Below are 17,866 nucleotides of genomic sequence, written 5' to 3'. Positions count from 1 at the left end.
CCGTTTTCACCGTCGCTCGTCGAATCGAGTCCCGAGACCAGAACCAGAGAAGCTAATTCTGTGAGTGTCTGTGCGTCTGCAGGTCCGGCTGTTCATAAGCACCAGTACTCCAGCAGCCACGCTGTGACCGACATCAACCTGGACAACGTCTGTAAGAAGGGCAACACCCTGCTGTGGGACCTGGTGCAGGACGAGGACGCGGTACGACCTGAAACTCCGCCAGTGTCTCAGTGTTTTTAATGTTCACACACGGTGCAGTGACTTTCCAGAGTTTCATCCTCGCAGAGCTTCCCTCTGAGATAAATAACTTTTAAGAACAGTTTTAATAATCAGAGTCTGGCTTCATTTTTCATAACTGAATTATTTAAGCGCCTGAATATTTAGTTTGTTCATCCCTGACGACCAGAGGTGAGAAAAACTTTTCTTATTAGAAAATTCATCAAAGTTATTACAAAGTGTAGCAGCAGGAACAGAAAATAAAAAGCGCCGGCAGCTGAGGAGAACAAAATGCCAAATAAATAAAAGAATCACTCAACAAAAACGGCAAGCAATGAGTCGGAGACGCTGCGACATGCAACCTGCAGCCTCGGTGTTTTCACATTGTGTTTTTTAAAGTTTTGAACGTGTGTGTTTTCAGATCCACCTGTCTGAGGGTCTGATTAACGAAGCGGAGAAGCTGCTGTGTTCACTGGTCTGTTGGTTCACGGACAGACAGATCCGAATGCGCTTCATCGAGGGTTGCCTCGACAACCTGGCCCACCACAGGTAAGAGTCAAATAATATTTTTAGTGTCTTTTCTTTTCTCCTTGGTTTTTATTTTTTTTATTTTTTAAATCCTCATCTCTCCTCCCGCCCTCAGGTCCGTGGTGGTTTCCTTACGTCTACTACCCAAACTTTTTGGCACTTTTCAGCAGTTTGGCTCAAGCTATGACACTCACTGGATCACCATGTAAGTAACGGTATCCTAGCAACTGTTAATAACCATAAACTGTGAGTTTGAGTCAGCATGTTAAAGAGCTAGTGTACCCAAAGCTATAAATTCAGACACATTTTACTACTAGACTATTTTTCCTTGGCACAAGGCTTCATGAAGTTTCTAATAATTCTTCTGAAGCACCACGTTAAAAAGGAAACAGAAAAGTTTCAGTTGGTCGTCCTTGTACTGATGTTGTTGGCGTTCTGTCAGGTGGGCTGAGAAAGAGCTGCACATGATGAAACTGTTCTTCGACGACCTACAGCACTACATCCACGAAGTCCGTGAACACCGGCACAAGTTTGCACTGTGAGTCTGTCGCCCCCCCTCACCGAGTTCAGGCTCGTCGCACCTCATGATTTCATTCACTGCTCAAACCAGATTTGATATTTAACGTGTATTTGTTTTGTTTTTTTTTGTGATTTTTAACTTCAGGTTATTTTAAAATTTTACTTAAACCTGATCCAAACACTCCAGCATTTCCATTTATACAACACGTTTGTCCAGTTAATTGTACGTATATGTGCATTGTCACTTTGAACATGGCCGACTTATCTTAACCCCTGAACTCCTCATGTGTTGCCAACTTACAGTGGACGCACAGAGGAGCAGCAGAGCGTCACTACAAACCCTGACCCATGCCTCGTCTGTTTGTCGTTGCAGGTACAGCCACAGTGCGGAGGTCCAGGTCCGTCTGCAGTTCCTCACCTGTGTCTTCTCCACACTGGGCTCTCCTGACCACTTCAGTAAGATTTCAGCTTCCTGGATTGATCAGTGTCATAACAAACAAACAAATTATCATGTAGGGTTGTTCGTAATGAATTTTGAGCGATTAATACTATGAGTGAAAGTTAAAATGAGAACAGTTAAAACCCCAGACTAACCCCACAGCCTGTCGACATGTTGCTGCTTCTGAATAAAAACCAGTAGACAAGCTGTCTGCTCAGCTGAGGACCGAGGTCGGTCTGGCCTGTTGATTTTAATTTTTTTATCTAATGCCAGTCTGACTCTGTGTTGCCCGAGCAGCAGCCTGGCTGTTCACACCAGAAGTGCGTTAATCAGCGGTTCTGCTCCTTTAATCACACACGGAGCTTTTTAATCTCTGTAACAACCTCATCAATTTATAGCGAAGAGCTTTTTAATCTGTTCCTGGATCAGCTGGGCGTCGCTTCTTCTGTGACAGTGACCTTGTCGGTTGAGGAGCGTCGGCTGTCGGTGTGTAAGGTCGTGAATCACAGAGTGAACTGATCTCTTAATATAAATGCACTTTGGATCGGGTTTGCTCAGGTGGTCGTTCTGTGTTTTTGACTTGAAATGTGACTATCCTCTTTTAGGAGACAGTTTTACAACCGTCATGAAACCCGTGAAGGTTATGACTGGTTATGATCGATCGTAAAAAAACACATTTCCTCGCAGATCCTCTGTGATTTCTACTCACACAGAAAGTTTCAGGTTTATGGGCCAAAGTTTTGAAATGTGAGTCAGTGGAATTTAAGTTTGTGGAGCTCAAAACATTGAAAACTTTCCTCTGCAGAGATGTATTAGTTATGGTTACTCTTGATAATCTGCTGTCGCCGCTGTCAGTGGTCTCTCCGGGTTTCTTATCGTAGTGAAATGAGTGGAGAGGAACGGCTGGGAGGCCGGAGGCTGGAAGTCACACGGAGAACTCAGGTTCACAGCAATGTAAAAAAAAAAAAAAGAAATAAATTAGATTTTTGCAGTAAATTAGCTTAAATATGCAAAAACAGCTCTCAGGTTGTTTTGCTTGGCTGTGCCGACGCATTTCCCAAAGAAAAGCAGATTTGTCACGGTCTGGAAATGAACTCTGGATGTGTGTCTGTTTTATTTTCTGTGAGTCTTCAGGGAACGATGCTAAAATAGAGCCCATTATGCAACCTGAGCTGCCCTACTGAGAACAATGTGACGCTGTGTGTGTGTGTGTGTGTGTGTGTGTGTGTGTGTGTGCGCAGGAGAAAATTATGTAACACTGATGAGGATAGAATGTAATATTCTTGTAGTATTTTTGCCACATTTAGCCCGGTATGATCACCCGCGGCAAACATTCAGGGCCCATTTTAAATTTAGCAGATCTGACTCAGTGAGTGCAACATGTGTAGAAGCCTCAGTTCCTCAGACACACACTGTAAGACACCACAGGTAAGACACCACAGGTAAGACACCACAGGTAAGACACCACAGGTAAGACAGGAAAGAGTCAGAGCCGGAGTTCCTGTCAGTGTTCGCTCATTGAATTTGGGCCAAGTCTGGGAGTTTGATATAAATTATACAGAAAAAGACGGATGTGTGAGAAACTGAAGTCTGAGTGAAGCTGTTCACTGTCGCAGAAAAACAACATTCTCACGTCACAGAATTCTTCATGTCGGATTTGTCTGCGTGTCGTTCCTTTGTGACATTTCTTGTCATTTTTTTTTATCTTAACAGACACATTTATACAAGTATTATCAGCTTTTATTGTAGTAATGATTTTTGAGAGGTTATCATTTATGTTTTGTTTCCTTTTCAAAGGTTTAAAGACCAAGTGTTCCCCGTCTTAGAGGAAAACCCAATGTTGTGTAGCTGAAACATTCTCCTCTTTCTTTTACTTTAAATCATCTTGTGATCGTTCATGTTTATCTTGGGATCTGTCCTCCATGTTTGGCACTGCTGCGTGAGACAGGAAATAGGGAGAGATTTTGAAGCTGGTCGTAGAGGAGGTGGAGGAAGAGTCTGTGTTTGCGTTTATCTGAGCTGCTGTGCTTGTTTGTGTGTTTGTGTCTCTCTCCAGGACTGAGTCTGGAGCAGGTGGACATCCTGTGGCACTGTCTGGTGGAGGACGCCGAGTGCTACGACGACGCGCTGCACTGGTTCCTCAATCAGGTCCGCAGCAAGGACCAGCACGCCATGGGCATGGAGACCTACAAGCACCTCTTCCTGGAGAAGGTACAAACGACTGGAGGTCTGACTGAACTCGGTTCAGTTCAAAGATTTTCTCTGCTCCTGGAATATCTGGGGAAAAAAGCCATCAGTGCGTCACAAGATTTTAGTCTTGAAAACATCCACTGAGAATGAACTGAACCTGGTGCATAAATGCTGCCACTACAACTGAATAAAACTCTTCAGATGTAAACTGAAGAGCTGCACGACCAGTTTCTTTCCTCAGGCGTATTCAGAAACAGTTTCTGGTGGAGGATCCATTTATCTGTTGATTTTTCTAATCCACTCATCCCTGTCAGACTGGAATCAATCCCAGCATGCATTAGCGGTTAGTTCAGGAGACATCTGGCAGCACTTTCAGAACAACCGCCATGTTTTCCTCAGTTTTCTAAAAATCAAGACACGTTTGACAAATAGTTTTCAGAGGCGTTTGATGTCAGTGAATCGGAGAGCTGTCAGTCGACGGCGGAACAGGCTGCTGGAATAAAGTGTGTAAATGAAGCTGCGCGGTCGTGTTGTGAGGTTACGAAGTTGAGGAGATTTGATTCGTTCTCCTGCGATATTAAAGAGTCAGTTTCCTGAATGTGTTCCACTGGATGGATTGAAGATCAGCCGGAGTGGAAACACAGCGACGACCCAGTGAGCAGCTGGAGCAGCAGCTGTGTGTTGACTTTACTTGTGTGTGTGTGTGTGTGTGTGTGTGTGTGTGTGTTAACATTACTGTGTGTGTCTCCAGATGCCTCAGCTGAAGCCGGAGACCATCAGCATGACGGGACTCAACCTCTTTCAGCACCTCTGTAACCTGGCCCGCCTCGCCACCAGTGCCCTGGACAACGCCTCCAGCTGTGAGGTACGGACTCCTTCCCTCCTTCATGTTCACCTCAAAAAAAATAACAAAAGCATGTGACGCCCAGACGGTTAACTCTCAGTCCTGTGTGTCTCTCCAGCTGTGCGGCATGGACCAGCTGTGGGGGATCGCCCTGAGGGCCCAGTCAGCTGATATCAGCCGCGCCGCCATCCAGTACATCAACTCCTACTACATCAACGGTCAGTTCACCTCCGCCCTCACACCTTGTTCTGTCTCTGGCCTTTTAGAGCAAAAGCCGACAGACGTCATGTCGTTTATTAGAAAGCTGAAGATTAAAGTTCATATACACTGTGTGAGCGCGTCACATACTAGCGCCGGCTGCTGCCGATGATTTCCTGAATCGATTCAGTTCTGGTTCACGAGGTTTTCATTTCGATGTCGATTCAGTTTGAGAGTTTTCAGTTAAAATGCCAGTCTTTCTTGGATATGAAAGAGATTCTCAGAGAATTAAAGCTGTAAAATGTTCCTCTAACGTGGCGCGTTACTTACGAGAATCACCTCGTATCCCTCCGCCACTCAGACTAGTTCCAGGTTACATCCCTGTTTATCCAGAGTCAGAGAAAATATTAAACATCGGTGTGAATTTTTATCACAATCTCTAACAAAGGGTTTTCTGAGGTCACCGTGCCCTTGACCTTTGACCTTTTACCACCAAAATTTAAGTTCATCCTTAAGTCCAAGTGAATATTTTCGCCAAATTTAAAGAAGTTCCGTCAAGGAAGTTTCTGAGACATCGTGTCCACGAGAAGGAGACAACCTGAAGCGAATATGCCTCGAACTCATAAAAATATTAATGTTTACATTACGAACGGACCCGAAGCAGATTCATAAACCCCCTTTCTGTTAAACTCAACCAACACTTCAAGACTGGCTGGAGAAGTAGGAGCTGTAATGTGAGGCGTTTAACGTTCCTCAGTGTATGAACCGTCTTGTGCAGAACTTTGCTTGTGTGCAGCTCGTCACCGTCTTCGTGGTGTTTAGATCTGAGATGCAGCCACTGCATCTGCCTGTAGACCTGCCCGCTGACGTCATCGGAGCCGCGTCGGCCATGTTTTTATCTCTCGCTTCATATGACCACATCTCATCACGAGAGCTTCACACGTCCGCAGGAGACGTAGATTTAAAGATCGTTTTATATAAAACTTTTCACATAGAACTTGAAATTCGTAACCCATATGAATATATTTCAGATACATTAAACACCAAAAAGAACAACTGAATATTTAGTGTCTTTACAAAAAAAAAACCCACATGTTTATGTTTTCATTTCAAAAACTTCAGTGGAATAATTTTGCTTTGACGTCGATCAACAGAAAAAGACTTTAAAACCTTTCTACACATGAATCTGAACTTTCATCCGATGATTTTCAGTTTTTCACCTGCACCTTGTCTCTGTGTGTGTGTGTGTGTGTGTGTGTGTGTGTGTGTGTTTGACGTGTCCAGCGGGAAAGACGGGGCTGGAGAAGGAGCAGGAGTTCATCAGGAAGTGCATGGAGAGTCTTCTGATGGCGTCGGCGAACCTGGAGAAGGACGCTCACTCCAGCCTGACCAGCATCGAGAGAGGGCTGCTCATGCTCAAAACACACCTGGAGGCCTTCAGACGCAGGTACCTGCCCGCACCTGGACTCGGACATATACAATCGATACTGATCACGTATAAACACGCCGCTTCGTTTCCTGTCCCTGTCAGGTTCGCCTACCACCTGCGGCAGTGGCAGATCGAGGGGACGGGAATCAGCAGCCACCTGAAGGCTCTGAGCGACAAGCAGTCTCTGCCGCTCAGGATCGTGTGTCAGCCCGCCGGCCTACCTGACAAGGTGACGCAACAAACCACCACTTAGAAACGGTTACTATGCAGTGCACTGTAACAACTCAAAGCATAGAGTGTAAAACAACGGACACTTCAACAGTCGCCATCTTGGCTTCGAGGAGTGAGGACACCACGTCACATGACACATGACATAGAAACAAAAGAATCCGATTTGAGACACAGCAGGTGAAAAGTCTTTTTAGTGGCAGATAAAATGTCACTAAATGATAAAATGATGTTTTATTCTATAGGAAGAGGTGAAATTACATAGTGTCTGTGTTCAGGAGTCATAATGTAGATATGATTAAAGTCACGACGCAGCTTTTATTACTGTGATCTGATCGTTTTTAAATTACTGTGATGGAAATGAAATGAAAATGAAGAATCCTGCCACTGGGGGGCTCCAGAGATTTAACACGAGTCATTGTAGAAAACTCTCCACACGGGCTTTAAACTGTTTAAAGTTTTCAAGCCACATTTTAAATTGAATTTTAATGTCACGCATCACGTGAGTGGATCAAACCCAGGTTCACGTTGTCCTTGTGTGCAGATGACCATCGAGATGTATCCCAGTGACCAGGTGGCAGACCTGCGGGCCGAGGTGACCCACTGGTACGAGAACCTGCAGAAGGAGCAGATGAACCAACAGGCTCAGCTGCAGGAGTTCGGCCAGAGCAGCCGGCAGGCGGGAGACTTCCCAGGTGAAGTCTTCTTTGCTGTTTGTTATAGTTCAGTTGTCAGAGCGTCGGAAGCAGCTCGTTGGTTAATGCGTGTTTTAAAAAGCTGCCGTGAGCTTGTGCGTGACGTGTGTCGATGTGTCTGCAGGAGGTTTGATGGGACCCGTCAGGATGATCTCCTCCGGCCACGAGCTGACCACAGACTACGATGAGAAGACGCTGCACGAGCTCGGCTTCAAAGACATGCAGGTGACGTCCTGGTTTCTCCCTCGCTCGGCTGAATTCTGATTCACTTTTTTTTGAGTCTTTCGTCGTGTCAGTGGCAGATTGAGCAACAACTGATCCAACTGAGTGAAGCTGAACAACACGGATGATTCATCTCTGTGTCGTGTTTGTTCCCAGATGGTGTTTGTGTCTCTCGGAGCTCCGCGGAGAGAGAGGAAGGGGGAGGGCATCCAGCTGCCGGCCTCCTGCCTGCCTCCCCCACAGAAGGAGCACATCCCCATGCTGCTGCTCCTGCAGGAGCCTCACCTCACCACGCTGTTCGACCTGCTGGAGATGCTGGCCTGCTTCAAACCGCCCAGCCCTAACGCCGAGAAGGTCCACGAGAGCCCCGAGGTGGGTGTCGGTGACGGAGGAGACTCTTTGTTTCGACGTATGATGTGGACAACAGAGCTATATAATCTTATTTTATATTTTATGACCGTTAAAATCGTGTCTCCTGCAGAGCGCGCGGTGCGAGGAGCTTCACCTCCACGCGGAGAATCTGTCCCGGCGGGTTTGGGAGCTGCTGATGCTTCTTCCCACGTGTCCCAAGATGCTTCAGGCCTTCCAGAACATCTCAGACGACACGGTCAGTCACAGCGCTTAGCAACCAACTTTCACCAGCTCACGGCTCAGTTAACGAACTCTGGGTTCAGCTTTTTCTAGAGTCGCACCGACGTTTAACAATCACACAGGGAGAAGAGGAAACAGATCGACTTGTAATTTTCCTTTTATAATTGATCCGTGTGTGTGTGTGTGTGTGTGTGTGTGTGTGTGTGTGTGTGTGTGTGTGTGTGTGTGGGTGTGTGTGTGTAGAACGGGGAGGGTCTGTGCTGGAAGGAGCTGCTGAGGATTAAAAGTCCTCACAAGCTGTTGTACGCTCTGGAGATCATCGAGGCTTTGGGAAAACCCAACAGACGCATCCACAGAGAGTCCACCGTAAGAAAGACACTGCATATTTATTTAAAGCCTATATCTGGTATACTTCATGTTTTTCTATTTGTTTTGTAGTTTTCTTTACTTTTGAACAATTTGAAGACAGTAAAACAGATTAATGACTGAAATGATTTAATGATTCATCAATCAAGTCCTTTCAGTGTCTAAAACATCTGGATTCATGTTAAATGACTGATCCTACAAGAGGATTACATGAAACAAAATGATAGAAATAAAGGTTACTGATAGTGTGTGTGTGTGTGTGTGTGTGTGTGTGTGTGTGTGTGTGTGTGTGTTTTCAGGGCAGCTACAGCGATCTGTATCCAGACTCGGACGACTCCAGTGAGGATCAGATAGAGAACAGCAAGAACACCTGGAGCTGCAAGGTAGAGTCCAGCGCTGACGTCACAGTCCAGACACACACACACACACACACACACACACCAACACGAGCTCGAACGGGGGAAGAAACTGCACAGCGAAGTGGTTTTAGTTGGTTTTCGTGTTTCTCTGATTCTCTCTCAGTTTGTTTCGTCTGGAGGACTCCAGCTGCTCCTGGAGATCTTCAACTCCGGCATCCTGGAGCCCAAAGACCAGGAGTCCTGGACTGTGGTGAGAATTTTATACATGTTCATGTGTGAGTTGTTTGTTTTGATGTTTCTGAATGAAGACGTTTGGAAGTCTCAGACGTATGCTGGTTAGAAAGCTTCATGTGAGACAGGAAGTGCTGCCTCCCTGACTGTGTGTCGTCTCCTGTGCAGTGGCTGCTGGACTGCCTGGCCTGCCTGCTGAAGCTGATCTGCCAGTTTGCGGTGGACCCCGCAGACCTGGACCTGGCCTACCACGACGTCTTCTCCTGGTCCGGCCTCGCCGACAGCCAGCGGAAACGGGCGTGGCCGGGCAAATCCCGCAAGTCCACCGTAGACCACGGGAAAGGCCTGCACATCCCCCGGCTGACGGAGGTAAACACTCCGCCGGCTGGATGAACTCGGAGCTGATGTTGAGGAGCTTTAGCGGCAGAGATGACCTTTGACCTTCTGGGGTTTGTTTGTTTGTTTTTGTTTTTAGGTGTTCCTCAGCCTCGTCCAAGGCACCAACCTCATCCAGCGTCTGATCAACGTGGCCTACACCTACGACAACCTCGCACACAGGTGACGGATCACTCTCAGTCTGAAGGAAAAGTTCAACTCTTTTTGTCACATTAAAATACCAACATCCGTATGTTCTGTTTGTTGTGCAGAGTTCTTAAGGCTCAGTCTGACCACAGGTCCCGACATGAAGGTGAGAAACTGTTCTACATGATCATAAACAACAACATTTCCTTCCGGCGGTGAAATGTAAACTGACGCTGCTTGTTTGCGTTTGTTTACCTGCAGTGACTCACTACTCCATGTGGCTGCTGGTGAGCTGGGCGCACTGCTCCTCCACGGTGAAGTCCAGTCTGGCCGACAGCGACCACCTGCACGACTGGCTGAAGAAACTCACGCTGCTGGTGCCTGAGGTGAGCCAATCAAAACACCCACAAAGTCCTGCAGCAGTCTGGAATTAAATCATCACCTTCATCTGTGAATCTCACTAATTAACGCATTTTATTTCACTCCTTTAATCTGCACAAAGATTGTTGTGCAAGAACAAAAAGTTGCGATTTTATTTTATTTTATATCTTACTTTAACAAACAAAAAAACAAATTTTCCTCTTAATTTTTCTTTTTTTTGTGATTTTATCTTGTTAATTAAATGAGATATAACATGTTAATCAGTGAGCTTCAGAGACGCTGGTTTTACCGATTTAGTTTCCTTTGCACAGAGCTAGGCTAGCTGTTTCCCATTGTTTCCAGTCTGTATGCTAAGCTAAGCTAATTGGCTGTAGCTTCACATGAACTGTACAGACATGAGAGTGTTATCAAACTTCTCCGTGCAAATAAGCATATTTCTCTCTGAACTATTCTCTTAAACCAGATGTTTTATTTATGATTTGATGCACATGAGCAGGTGCACTGCAGAATTCAGTCGATTACAAAAAAAGGCAAGTTGGTCAATGGTCTTAATACCAAGCATTAAAAAGTCTGAAATCACATCCTGCTCTTTCTTCATGTGATCTTCAAGAGAGGAAAGTTTAAAGTTTCTGAAACTAAAAGCAACTTGGCAACAAAACTGAAGCAAGGAGCAGCTAAACTTTGTCCAGCTGTAGACGTTTGCTTTACCTGACGTTTTCATCAGCGCGTTGTAACGTGTGCGTTGCTGTTGTCGTCAGCCGGCGGTGAGACACGAGGCGTGTAACGGCCTCTACAAGCTCTCTCTGTCGGGTTTGGAGGGAGGAGAGTCCATCAACAGATCCTTCCTGCTGCTCGCCGCCTCCACGCTGCTCAAGTTCCTGCCTGACGCACAGGCCCTCAAACCGCTGAGGGTGAGTCACACACACACACACACACACACACACACACACACACACACCTGCTTTCACCCTGCTGGAAGAAAATACAAATCACACATTCAAAGGAAACTTGTTTGCAAGCTACACTCTGTGTCAGAAGTCCTCAGCGACGGTGATCTGACTCAATTTGAGCTTTGCTACAGAGAATCCAGGTTGTTTCTGCGAGACATTGTCCCTCTGCTGGGATTAATGCTGGAGACACTGGGACACACTCACCTCTTCTTCATCTGCACACAGACAGGGATAAGTCTCATCACAGCCACTGGGGGTGCAGAGACCCTCAGCAGCTGCAGACAAAACGTCCTCTCTTTATCACACTCAGACTGATGTTGATGACTTAAAGCTCCCTCCAGTGTAAAGGTCTCTGTCCATGTGTAGTGTGATTATAGATCAGCTCTAGCTTCTATATTAATACTGTGAAAGTATCAAAGCCTCAGTCCACAGAGAAATGCACACAGCCTGTATTCAGAAACTGAGCCTTAAAACCAGCCGTCAGGACTTCTGGAACTTTGTGATGTCACAACAAAGCAGTCACCAAGCCCCGCCCACCTGGACCCACCATCCAAACCTTGCAGGATTTGGTTTCTCTGAGTGTTTTTACCTGAAATCTGCTTTATTTTTATTGGATCACTCAGAAAACAGTCAGCCAATCAGAAGAGAGGCTCAGAGCCTCCTCTCTTCTGATTGGCTCACTGACCTGTTGTTACTAGAGCTCCAGAGAGAAGCCTGAGAGAGGAGATGTAAAACTACACTGAGATGGTTTTTATATCTTCTTATGGATCAACACTTCAGATAAAACACAGAAGAAGAAAACGTGGAGCCCTGTAATGTGATACTGATGTTCCTGATCATGTGGTGTGTCTGCAGGTGGAGGACTATGAGGAGGAGCCTCTGTTGAGGACGGGCTGTAAGGAGTATTTCTGGCTCCTCTGTAAACTCATCGACAACATCCACGTTAAAGACGCCAGCCAGGTGGGCGCCTCACGCCACAGCACTGACCATCAAAATCAAAAGAGCCTATTGGTGTGTTATTGATAGCTTGGTAGTATTGTTGTGATGTTTCATTGAACTGTTGCTAGTATTGGTCTGTTTGAACTCACAGAAGGTCTCTCCCTCTCTGTCGCTGGCCGGCTCGATGCAGACCACCCTGCTGGACCTGGACGCCCTCGCTCGCCACCTCGCCGACTGCATCAGGAGGTCAGACGGTCAAACGCTCAATACATGAGATTTATATACAGTGAAGTGCATGCTGTTTTTTTTAAAAGATGTTTTTGGGACAGTTTGTGCAGCCTAAATTCCTCATGGCCTTTTTTGTGCTTTTATTGTGAAACCAATGTTTATGGTTACTTCTCTTATTGTGGTAGTTTTGGCCATGATTCAAATAATCTGGTTAAACAGATTTAACAGAACTTCAGATTTAATGGTGGTTAACGTCATTACAGCGCGAACACTGACGTGGAAAATACAAATCACACATTCAAAGGAAACTTGTTTGCAAGCTACACTCTGTGTCAGAAGTCGTCAGCGACGGTGATTTGACTCAATTTGAGCTTTGCTACAGAGAATCCAGGTTGTTTCTGCGAGACATTGTCCCTCTGCTGGGATTAATGCTGGAGACACTGGGACACACTCACCTCTTCTTCATCTGCACACAGACAGGGATAAGTCTTTTCATCACGCTGCTCTTCGAACATATTTCCCGACAGTTTAAGAAGCAAAGCTTGTAGAGAAATGAAAGTTTTGTTTTAGCAGTAATGGTTTTCTTGGTTTTCTTGGTTTTCTTGGTTTTCTTGGTTTTCTTGGTTTTCTTGGTTTTCTTGGTTTTCTTGTCCATGAAACAAAATCACAAGGAGCCACAGAACTCTGATCTGATGAGCCGTGGCTCAGCCGGCGAGCTTTGTCTTCAGCTGTATAGAAATTAAATTGTAGAGCAGGTTGTCAGCCGTGTGGAAGTTTCCCAGTAACTCAGTGTGACCTCAGTGTTCCTCCGTCCTCCAGCCGCGAGATCCTGGACCAGCAGGACGGGACGATCGAGGACGACGGGCTGACCGGCCTCCTGCGTCTCGCCACCAGCGTCCTCAAACACAAGCCCCCCTATAAATTCTCCCGCGAGGGGCAGGAGTTCCTGCGGGACGTCCACAACCTCCTCTTCCTCCTGCCCAGCCTGGCCGACCGCGCTCAGCCCAAGTGCAAATCCCACGCCGCCCGCGCCGCCGCCTACGACCTGCTGGTGGAGACGGTGAAGGGCTCGGTGGAGAACTACCGGCTCCTCCACAACTGGGTGATGTCACAGCACATGCAGGGTGAGGACACACACACACACACACACACACACACACACACACACACACACACACACACACACACACACAGATCAGGAGTCAGGATCCCACTTCTAGGTCATTTAAAATGAATTTCTTTCCTTTGATGGGTTTTAATGACGAGCTCTGGATTTTGATATCTGGGAATATTTCTAACTAACATCACAACTTTAATGACTTTTAGAAGTTTTCGCGTTGCCTGATTATTGGCCACTACAGCAGGTGGCAGGAAAACACACGGACACACAGCTACCATCATATCACAGCTGATTCATTTGTTGTGGTTAACGTGTCGGCAAACAGCTGCTGTTTACACACACACCAGACACAGAGCGACATTATAATTTACCTGGAGTCGTGTTTCTGTCCTCCTGACTCATGTTCGTCATTCACCTGGTTATTAAAGTCTGCGAGCTGCACTCTGAGCCAGTCGTCCTGAAGGACAGTGAGAGACTGAACACACTGAACGCCTCCTCCTGTCTACAGTTTATGACACTTATGAATGTGGTTCTTCAGGCTGTTATAATTCATTAGATTTGGGACCTTGGGGTCAAAAGGAACTCCAAAGCAAAGCAGCTACGGCTAACATGTTAGCAAAAGGCAAGCTCTCTTTTAGCTTTGGTTTGGTCTCGACCACCTCCTGAAACAAGCATCTGCCAGCAGCTGGTCTCCAACTGTGTCTGAGTGCAGTTTGGTTCTGTGTAGGTTGTTGACAGGGCGTCTTATCGCAGCTTGTTTGCTGAAAACAGCTGCTGATTGGAGCAATGACTCTGACCCAGACTTTAAATTCACTGTAAAACCAAAACCACGAGCTGTAAGAGGCTCATGGCTAGTTACCACTTTGACATTGTTCTATCGTGTTAATGTAAAAAATAGGTGTAAATACATATGTTTTAAAAGCCATGATCACCTTCTTCTTCTTCTTCTTCTTCTAAAACTGTTGTTGATCCCCCTCCTCCCCCCTGCAGCCTCTCACGCCCCGTACAAGTGGGACTACTGGCCCCACGACGACGTCCGGGCCGAGTGTCGCTTTGTGGGTCTGACCAACCTGGGAGCCACCTGCTACCTGGCCTCCACCATCCAGCAGCTCTACATGATCCCCGAGGCCCGCCAGGCCGTCTTCACCGCCAAGGTCAGCACCTGCACGACGCACAGGAAACCGCTTTCTACTTTCCTCAGGAAATTCAAAGTGTGTAGATTCCTTACCGTGTGTGTGTGTGTGTGTGTGTGTGTGTGTCTGTGTGTCTGTGTGTGTGTGTGTGTGTGTGTGTGTAGTACGCTGAGGATATCAAACACAAGACCACGCTGCTGGAGCTGCAGAAGATGTTCACGTATCTCATGGTGAGTTGATTGTTAAACCTCTAACTAACGCTTCGTTTTTAACAACAACACAAATAAACCGCTGAATGCACCTTTTCCTCATCGTGGAGCCTGTTCAGTCAACATGTTTATTAAAGTGCCTTCACTTCAAAGGAGCTATTTGTAGGTTTTGCTATTGCTACATAGCTAACGTTAGCATTAGCAGCTGTTCACTTACCAGTTCTTGTCAAGAGCTTCGTACAAGACGAGAGGTTTTTTAATGCGTCCTCTGAGAAGACAAGACGCTACAGTGACTCGGTATCGGAAAGTGACAAGAGCTAGCTACTTAGCATGCTAACTTCAGTAGAAGAAAAGAAGTGATAGAAATAGAAGCAAAACAAGGGTTGATTTCCACCTCTGGAGACAGATGTTGGTGAGTAAAGGAATACTTCTAGACTGGTAAGTAAACATCTGGTAATGCTAACGTTAGCTTTGTAGCAATAGCAAAAACGTACAAATGGCTCCTTTAACATCATATGCACATTACAAACATGAGCTCGTGTGAGCTTTCATACAGATGTGTGAACAGCTGCAGTCCTGCATGTGAAAACCCATGTTGTCATGTGCATGATGTTTGTGGTTACATCATGTAAAGTCGTCCTTTCAAACTCCGCCTCCGTCTGCGCAGGAGAGCGAGAGGAAAGCCTATAACCCCCGGCCCTTCTGTAAAACCTACACCATGGACAAGCAGCCGCTCAACACCGGAGAGCAGAAGGACATGACCGAGTTCTTCACCGACCTCATCACCAAGATCGAGGAGATGTCGCAGGAGCTGGTAAAACACACACCTTCACACACATCAGACAATTAGCAACTCCTCGTTGTGTTTCCCGTGCCGCCATTTTAACACTAAACTCATTTTTATTACATCTCTGAAAAAGTTATTTTATTAGGAACACCTGTGCACCTGCTTATTCATGCAGTTATCCAATCGGCCAATCATGTGGCACCAACTACCCAGCGTCAGTCTGGTGTTCCTAATAAAGTGCTCGCTCAGTTCAGTTTTACATATTTAACAGCATCAGTAATAGTGTGTAATGAACTTTCTCTTCACTCTCAGAAAAACACAGTGAAGACTCTGTTTGGAGGCGTCATCACCAACAACGTGGTCTCTCTGGTGAGTGTGACCAATCTGGAAATAAATAAATGAAGATTTTTCTTTCTAAGATTTGTTTTTCACCTCAAATATTCTGAGCTGGATGTGAATTTAAAAGTTCAGCTCTTCACTGTCGTCGTGTCCGTCCTGCAGGACTGCGACCACGTCAGTCAGACCGCCGAGGAGTTTTACACGGTCAGGTGTCAAGTGGCGGATATGAAGAACATCTACGTGAGTATATATATTAAACACACACGGGGATCAGCTGTGAAACGATCTGAGGCCGTCTCACACTTCACACATGATATTCTGCTGCTCAGGAATCTCTGGATGAGGTGACCATCAAAGACACTCTGGAGGGCGACAACATGTACACCTGCTCGCAGTGCGGCAAGAAGGTCCGCGCAGAGAAGAGGTCAGAACAAATCTAAACTCTTCATCCGTTCAGTCACAGTTTAAAAAGAAAAAAAAGTCTTGACACGAGTCTGCGTGATGAATCCTTTCCCTCAGGGCCTGTTTCAAGAAGCTGCCTCGCATCCTGAGCTTCAACACCATGCGCTACACCTTCAACATGGTGACGATGATGAAGGAGAAGGTCAACACGCACTTTTCCTTCCCCCTGCGGCTCGACATGACGCCTTACACCGAGGACTTCCTCATGGGAAAAGGGGAGAGGAAAGAGGGTGAGTGGCTCTGAAACCTGCAAGTAACAACTCTAGTTTCATATTTGCTTTCATTGTTTACATTCACGAAGCTGCTTCCAAGAGCTGTTTGTATTTTCCTAATTCTTCTGTTTGTTCCACAGAACAAACTAAAACAAGTGTGAGAGAGAAACTGCAGGATTCATGGGAAACATGATTTTGAAATCATCAAAAATCTTGAGGGGAACTCGTTCGTTGTGCAAAGTCTAGACTAAATGTTCCCTAAATGCCTCAGATCTACACTATGGGAGACGGCACAATTTACAGATGTTCCCTGAACGCCTCACGTGCAGACTATCTGTAGACGCTAGCTACAGCACGTAGCATCGTCAGCAGCCCAAGTAGGGGGGCAGAAGTGCACTTTATTGGTCTTTATCAGGGGTTTAAGAGGGTTTATACTTGTCATTGCAAAATGTGCCAGTAACAGGGGCCATCAGGGGCCCCCCTTTTCTCCTTAGGGGCCCCAAACATTTTCCAGGTGTGACGTTCCTGACGGTGAAGATCTCCCAGAGAACAAGACTTACTAACTGCTTCAGATGAAACTTCTCTTGAGCGAGTGTCTGAGTTTCGTCTCTGCTGCAGGTTTTCGGGAAGAGGGCGAGGCAAAGGTCACGGAGAGCTACGAGTACGACCTCATCGGCGTCACGGTGCACACGGGCACGGCGGACGGCGGCCACTACTACAGCTTCATCAGAGACATCGTCAACCCGCACGCCTACAAGAACAACAAGTGGTGAGAGAGGAGACGTCGTTGATGGTTGATTTTTTTTTTTTAACGTCAAATCGTCAGTCACCTGAAGTTCAGGTCGCTCACTCTCGTAGCTGTTTATAAAACAAGCGAATGTTCCGGCAGGTACCTGTTCAACGATGCAGAGGTGAAGCCCTTCGACTCCGCCCAGCTGGCCTCGGAGTGCTTCGGAGGAGAGATGACGGTACGAGCTCCGGTCAGAGGAGAAATAAAAGCACATCCCTCCGTCTGTCGCCTTTGATTCCACTGACTCCGTTTTCTCTTTCAGACTAAAACCTACGACTCCGTCACCGACAAGTTCATGGATTTCTCCTTTGAGAAGGTGAGGACGGTTGTTGTTAGTCTGATCTCGTTTATAACGTGTAACATATATGATCCAGAAGGTGAATAATTAGATATTGATTGGCTTTGCAGACGCACAGTGCCTACATGCTCTTCTACAAGAGAGTGGAGCTGGAGGAGGAGAACGGGAAGGACTTCAGCTTTGACGTCTCTCCTGATCTGCTCGAGGTATTTAAAACTTATTCAAGATATAATTGTACGTTTAAATCTTATTTTAAATCTTCTAACACGTGTGTGTGTGTCTCTCACAGTGGATTTGGCACGACAACATGCAGTTCCTCCAGGACAAGAACATCTTCGAACACACATACTTTGGGTGAGAATTAAATCTGTGGCCTTTTATTTGGACAGAACTTGAAGCCTCGTCCGTCTGTGATTATGAGGCTGCACAGCTCTGCTCTCT

General features: G+C 46.3%; 1 protein-coding gene across 1 annotated transcript in view; it reads left to right on the top strand.

Annotated features, from left to right (window-relative positions):
• The window catches only part of usp34 (ubiquitin specific peptidase 34), a 57,805-nt gene that overhangs the window by 26,067 nt on the left and 13,872 nt on the right, over window positions 1-17,866 (top strand). Inside the window, exons 16-52 of the mRNA XM_022767653.1 lie at window positions 83-201; window positions 638-765; window positions 860-949; window positions 1,187-1,282; window positions 1,637-1,719; window positions 3,759-3,913; window positions 4,644-4,757; window positions 4,855-4,954; window positions 6,219-6,381; window positions 6,466-6,592; window positions 7,136-7,286; window positions 7,411-7,511; window positions 7,665-7,880; window positions 7,990-8,115; window positions 8,343-8,465; window positions 8,765-8,848; window positions 8,988-9,074; window positions 9,224-9,424; window positions 9,531-9,613; window positions 9,703-9,743; window positions 9,839-9,963; window positions 10,717-10,869; window positions 11,764-11,868; window positions 12,038-12,093; window positions 12,895-13,199; window positions 14,186-14,349; window positions 14,493-14,558; window positions 15,205-15,351; window positions 15,637-15,693; window positions 15,826-15,903; window positions 15,993-16,087; window positions 16,183-16,355; window positions 16,956-17,106; window positions 17,227-17,305; window positions 17,390-17,443; window positions 17,536-17,631; window positions 17,715-17,779. Of these exons, the coding sequence (XP_022623374.1) occupies window positions 83-201; window positions 638-765; window positions 860-949; window positions 1,187-1,282; window positions 1,637-1,719; window positions 3,759-3,913; window positions 4,644-4,757; window positions 4,855-4,954; window positions 6,219-6,381; window positions 6,466-6,592; window positions 7,136-7,286; window positions 7,411-7,511; window positions 7,665-7,880; window positions 7,990-8,115; window positions 8,343-8,465; window positions 8,765-8,848; window positions 8,988-9,074; window positions 9,224-9,424; window positions 9,531-9,613; window positions 9,703-9,743; window positions 9,839-9,963; window positions 10,717-10,869; window positions 11,764-11,868; window positions 12,038-12,093; window positions 12,895-13,199; window positions 14,186-14,349; window positions 14,493-14,558; window positions 15,205-15,351; window positions 15,637-15,693; window positions 15,826-15,903; window positions 15,993-16,087; window positions 16,183-16,355; window positions 16,956-17,106; window positions 17,227-17,305; window positions 17,390-17,443; window positions 17,536-17,631; window positions 17,715-17,779 (4,357 nt within the window). The remainder of the gene's footprint in view (window positions 1-82; window positions 202-637; window positions 766-859; window positions 950-1,186; window positions 1,283-1,636; window positions 1,720-3,758; window positions 3,914-4,643; window positions 4,758-4,854; window positions 4,955-6,218; window positions 6,382-6,465; window positions 6,593-7,135; window positions 7,287-7,410; window positions 7,512-7,664; window positions 7,881-7,989; window positions 8,116-8,342; window positions 8,466-8,764; window positions 8,849-8,987; window positions 9,075-9,223; window positions 9,425-9,530; window positions 9,614-9,702; window positions 9,744-9,838; window positions 9,964-10,716; window positions 10,870-11,763; window positions 11,869-12,037; window positions 12,094-12,894; window positions 13,200-14,185; window positions 14,350-14,492; window positions 14,559-15,204; window positions 15,352-15,636; window positions 15,694-15,825; window positions 15,904-15,992; window positions 16,088-16,182; window positions 16,356-16,955; window positions 17,107-17,226; window positions 17,306-17,389; window positions 17,444-17,535; window positions 17,632-17,714; window positions 17,780-17,866) is intronic.

The sequence above is a fragment of the Seriola dumerili genome, unplaced genomic scaffold (assembly GCF_002260705.1).
Source record: "Seriola dumerili isolate Sdu_G_001 unplaced genomic scaffold, Sdu_1.0 BDQW01001246.1, whole genome shotgun sequence".
Lineage (NCBI taxonomy): Eukaryota > Metazoa > Chordata > Actinopteri > Carangiformes > Carangidae > Seriola > Seriola dumerili.
This window is presented reverse-complemented; position numbering and strand designations above follow the sequence as displayed.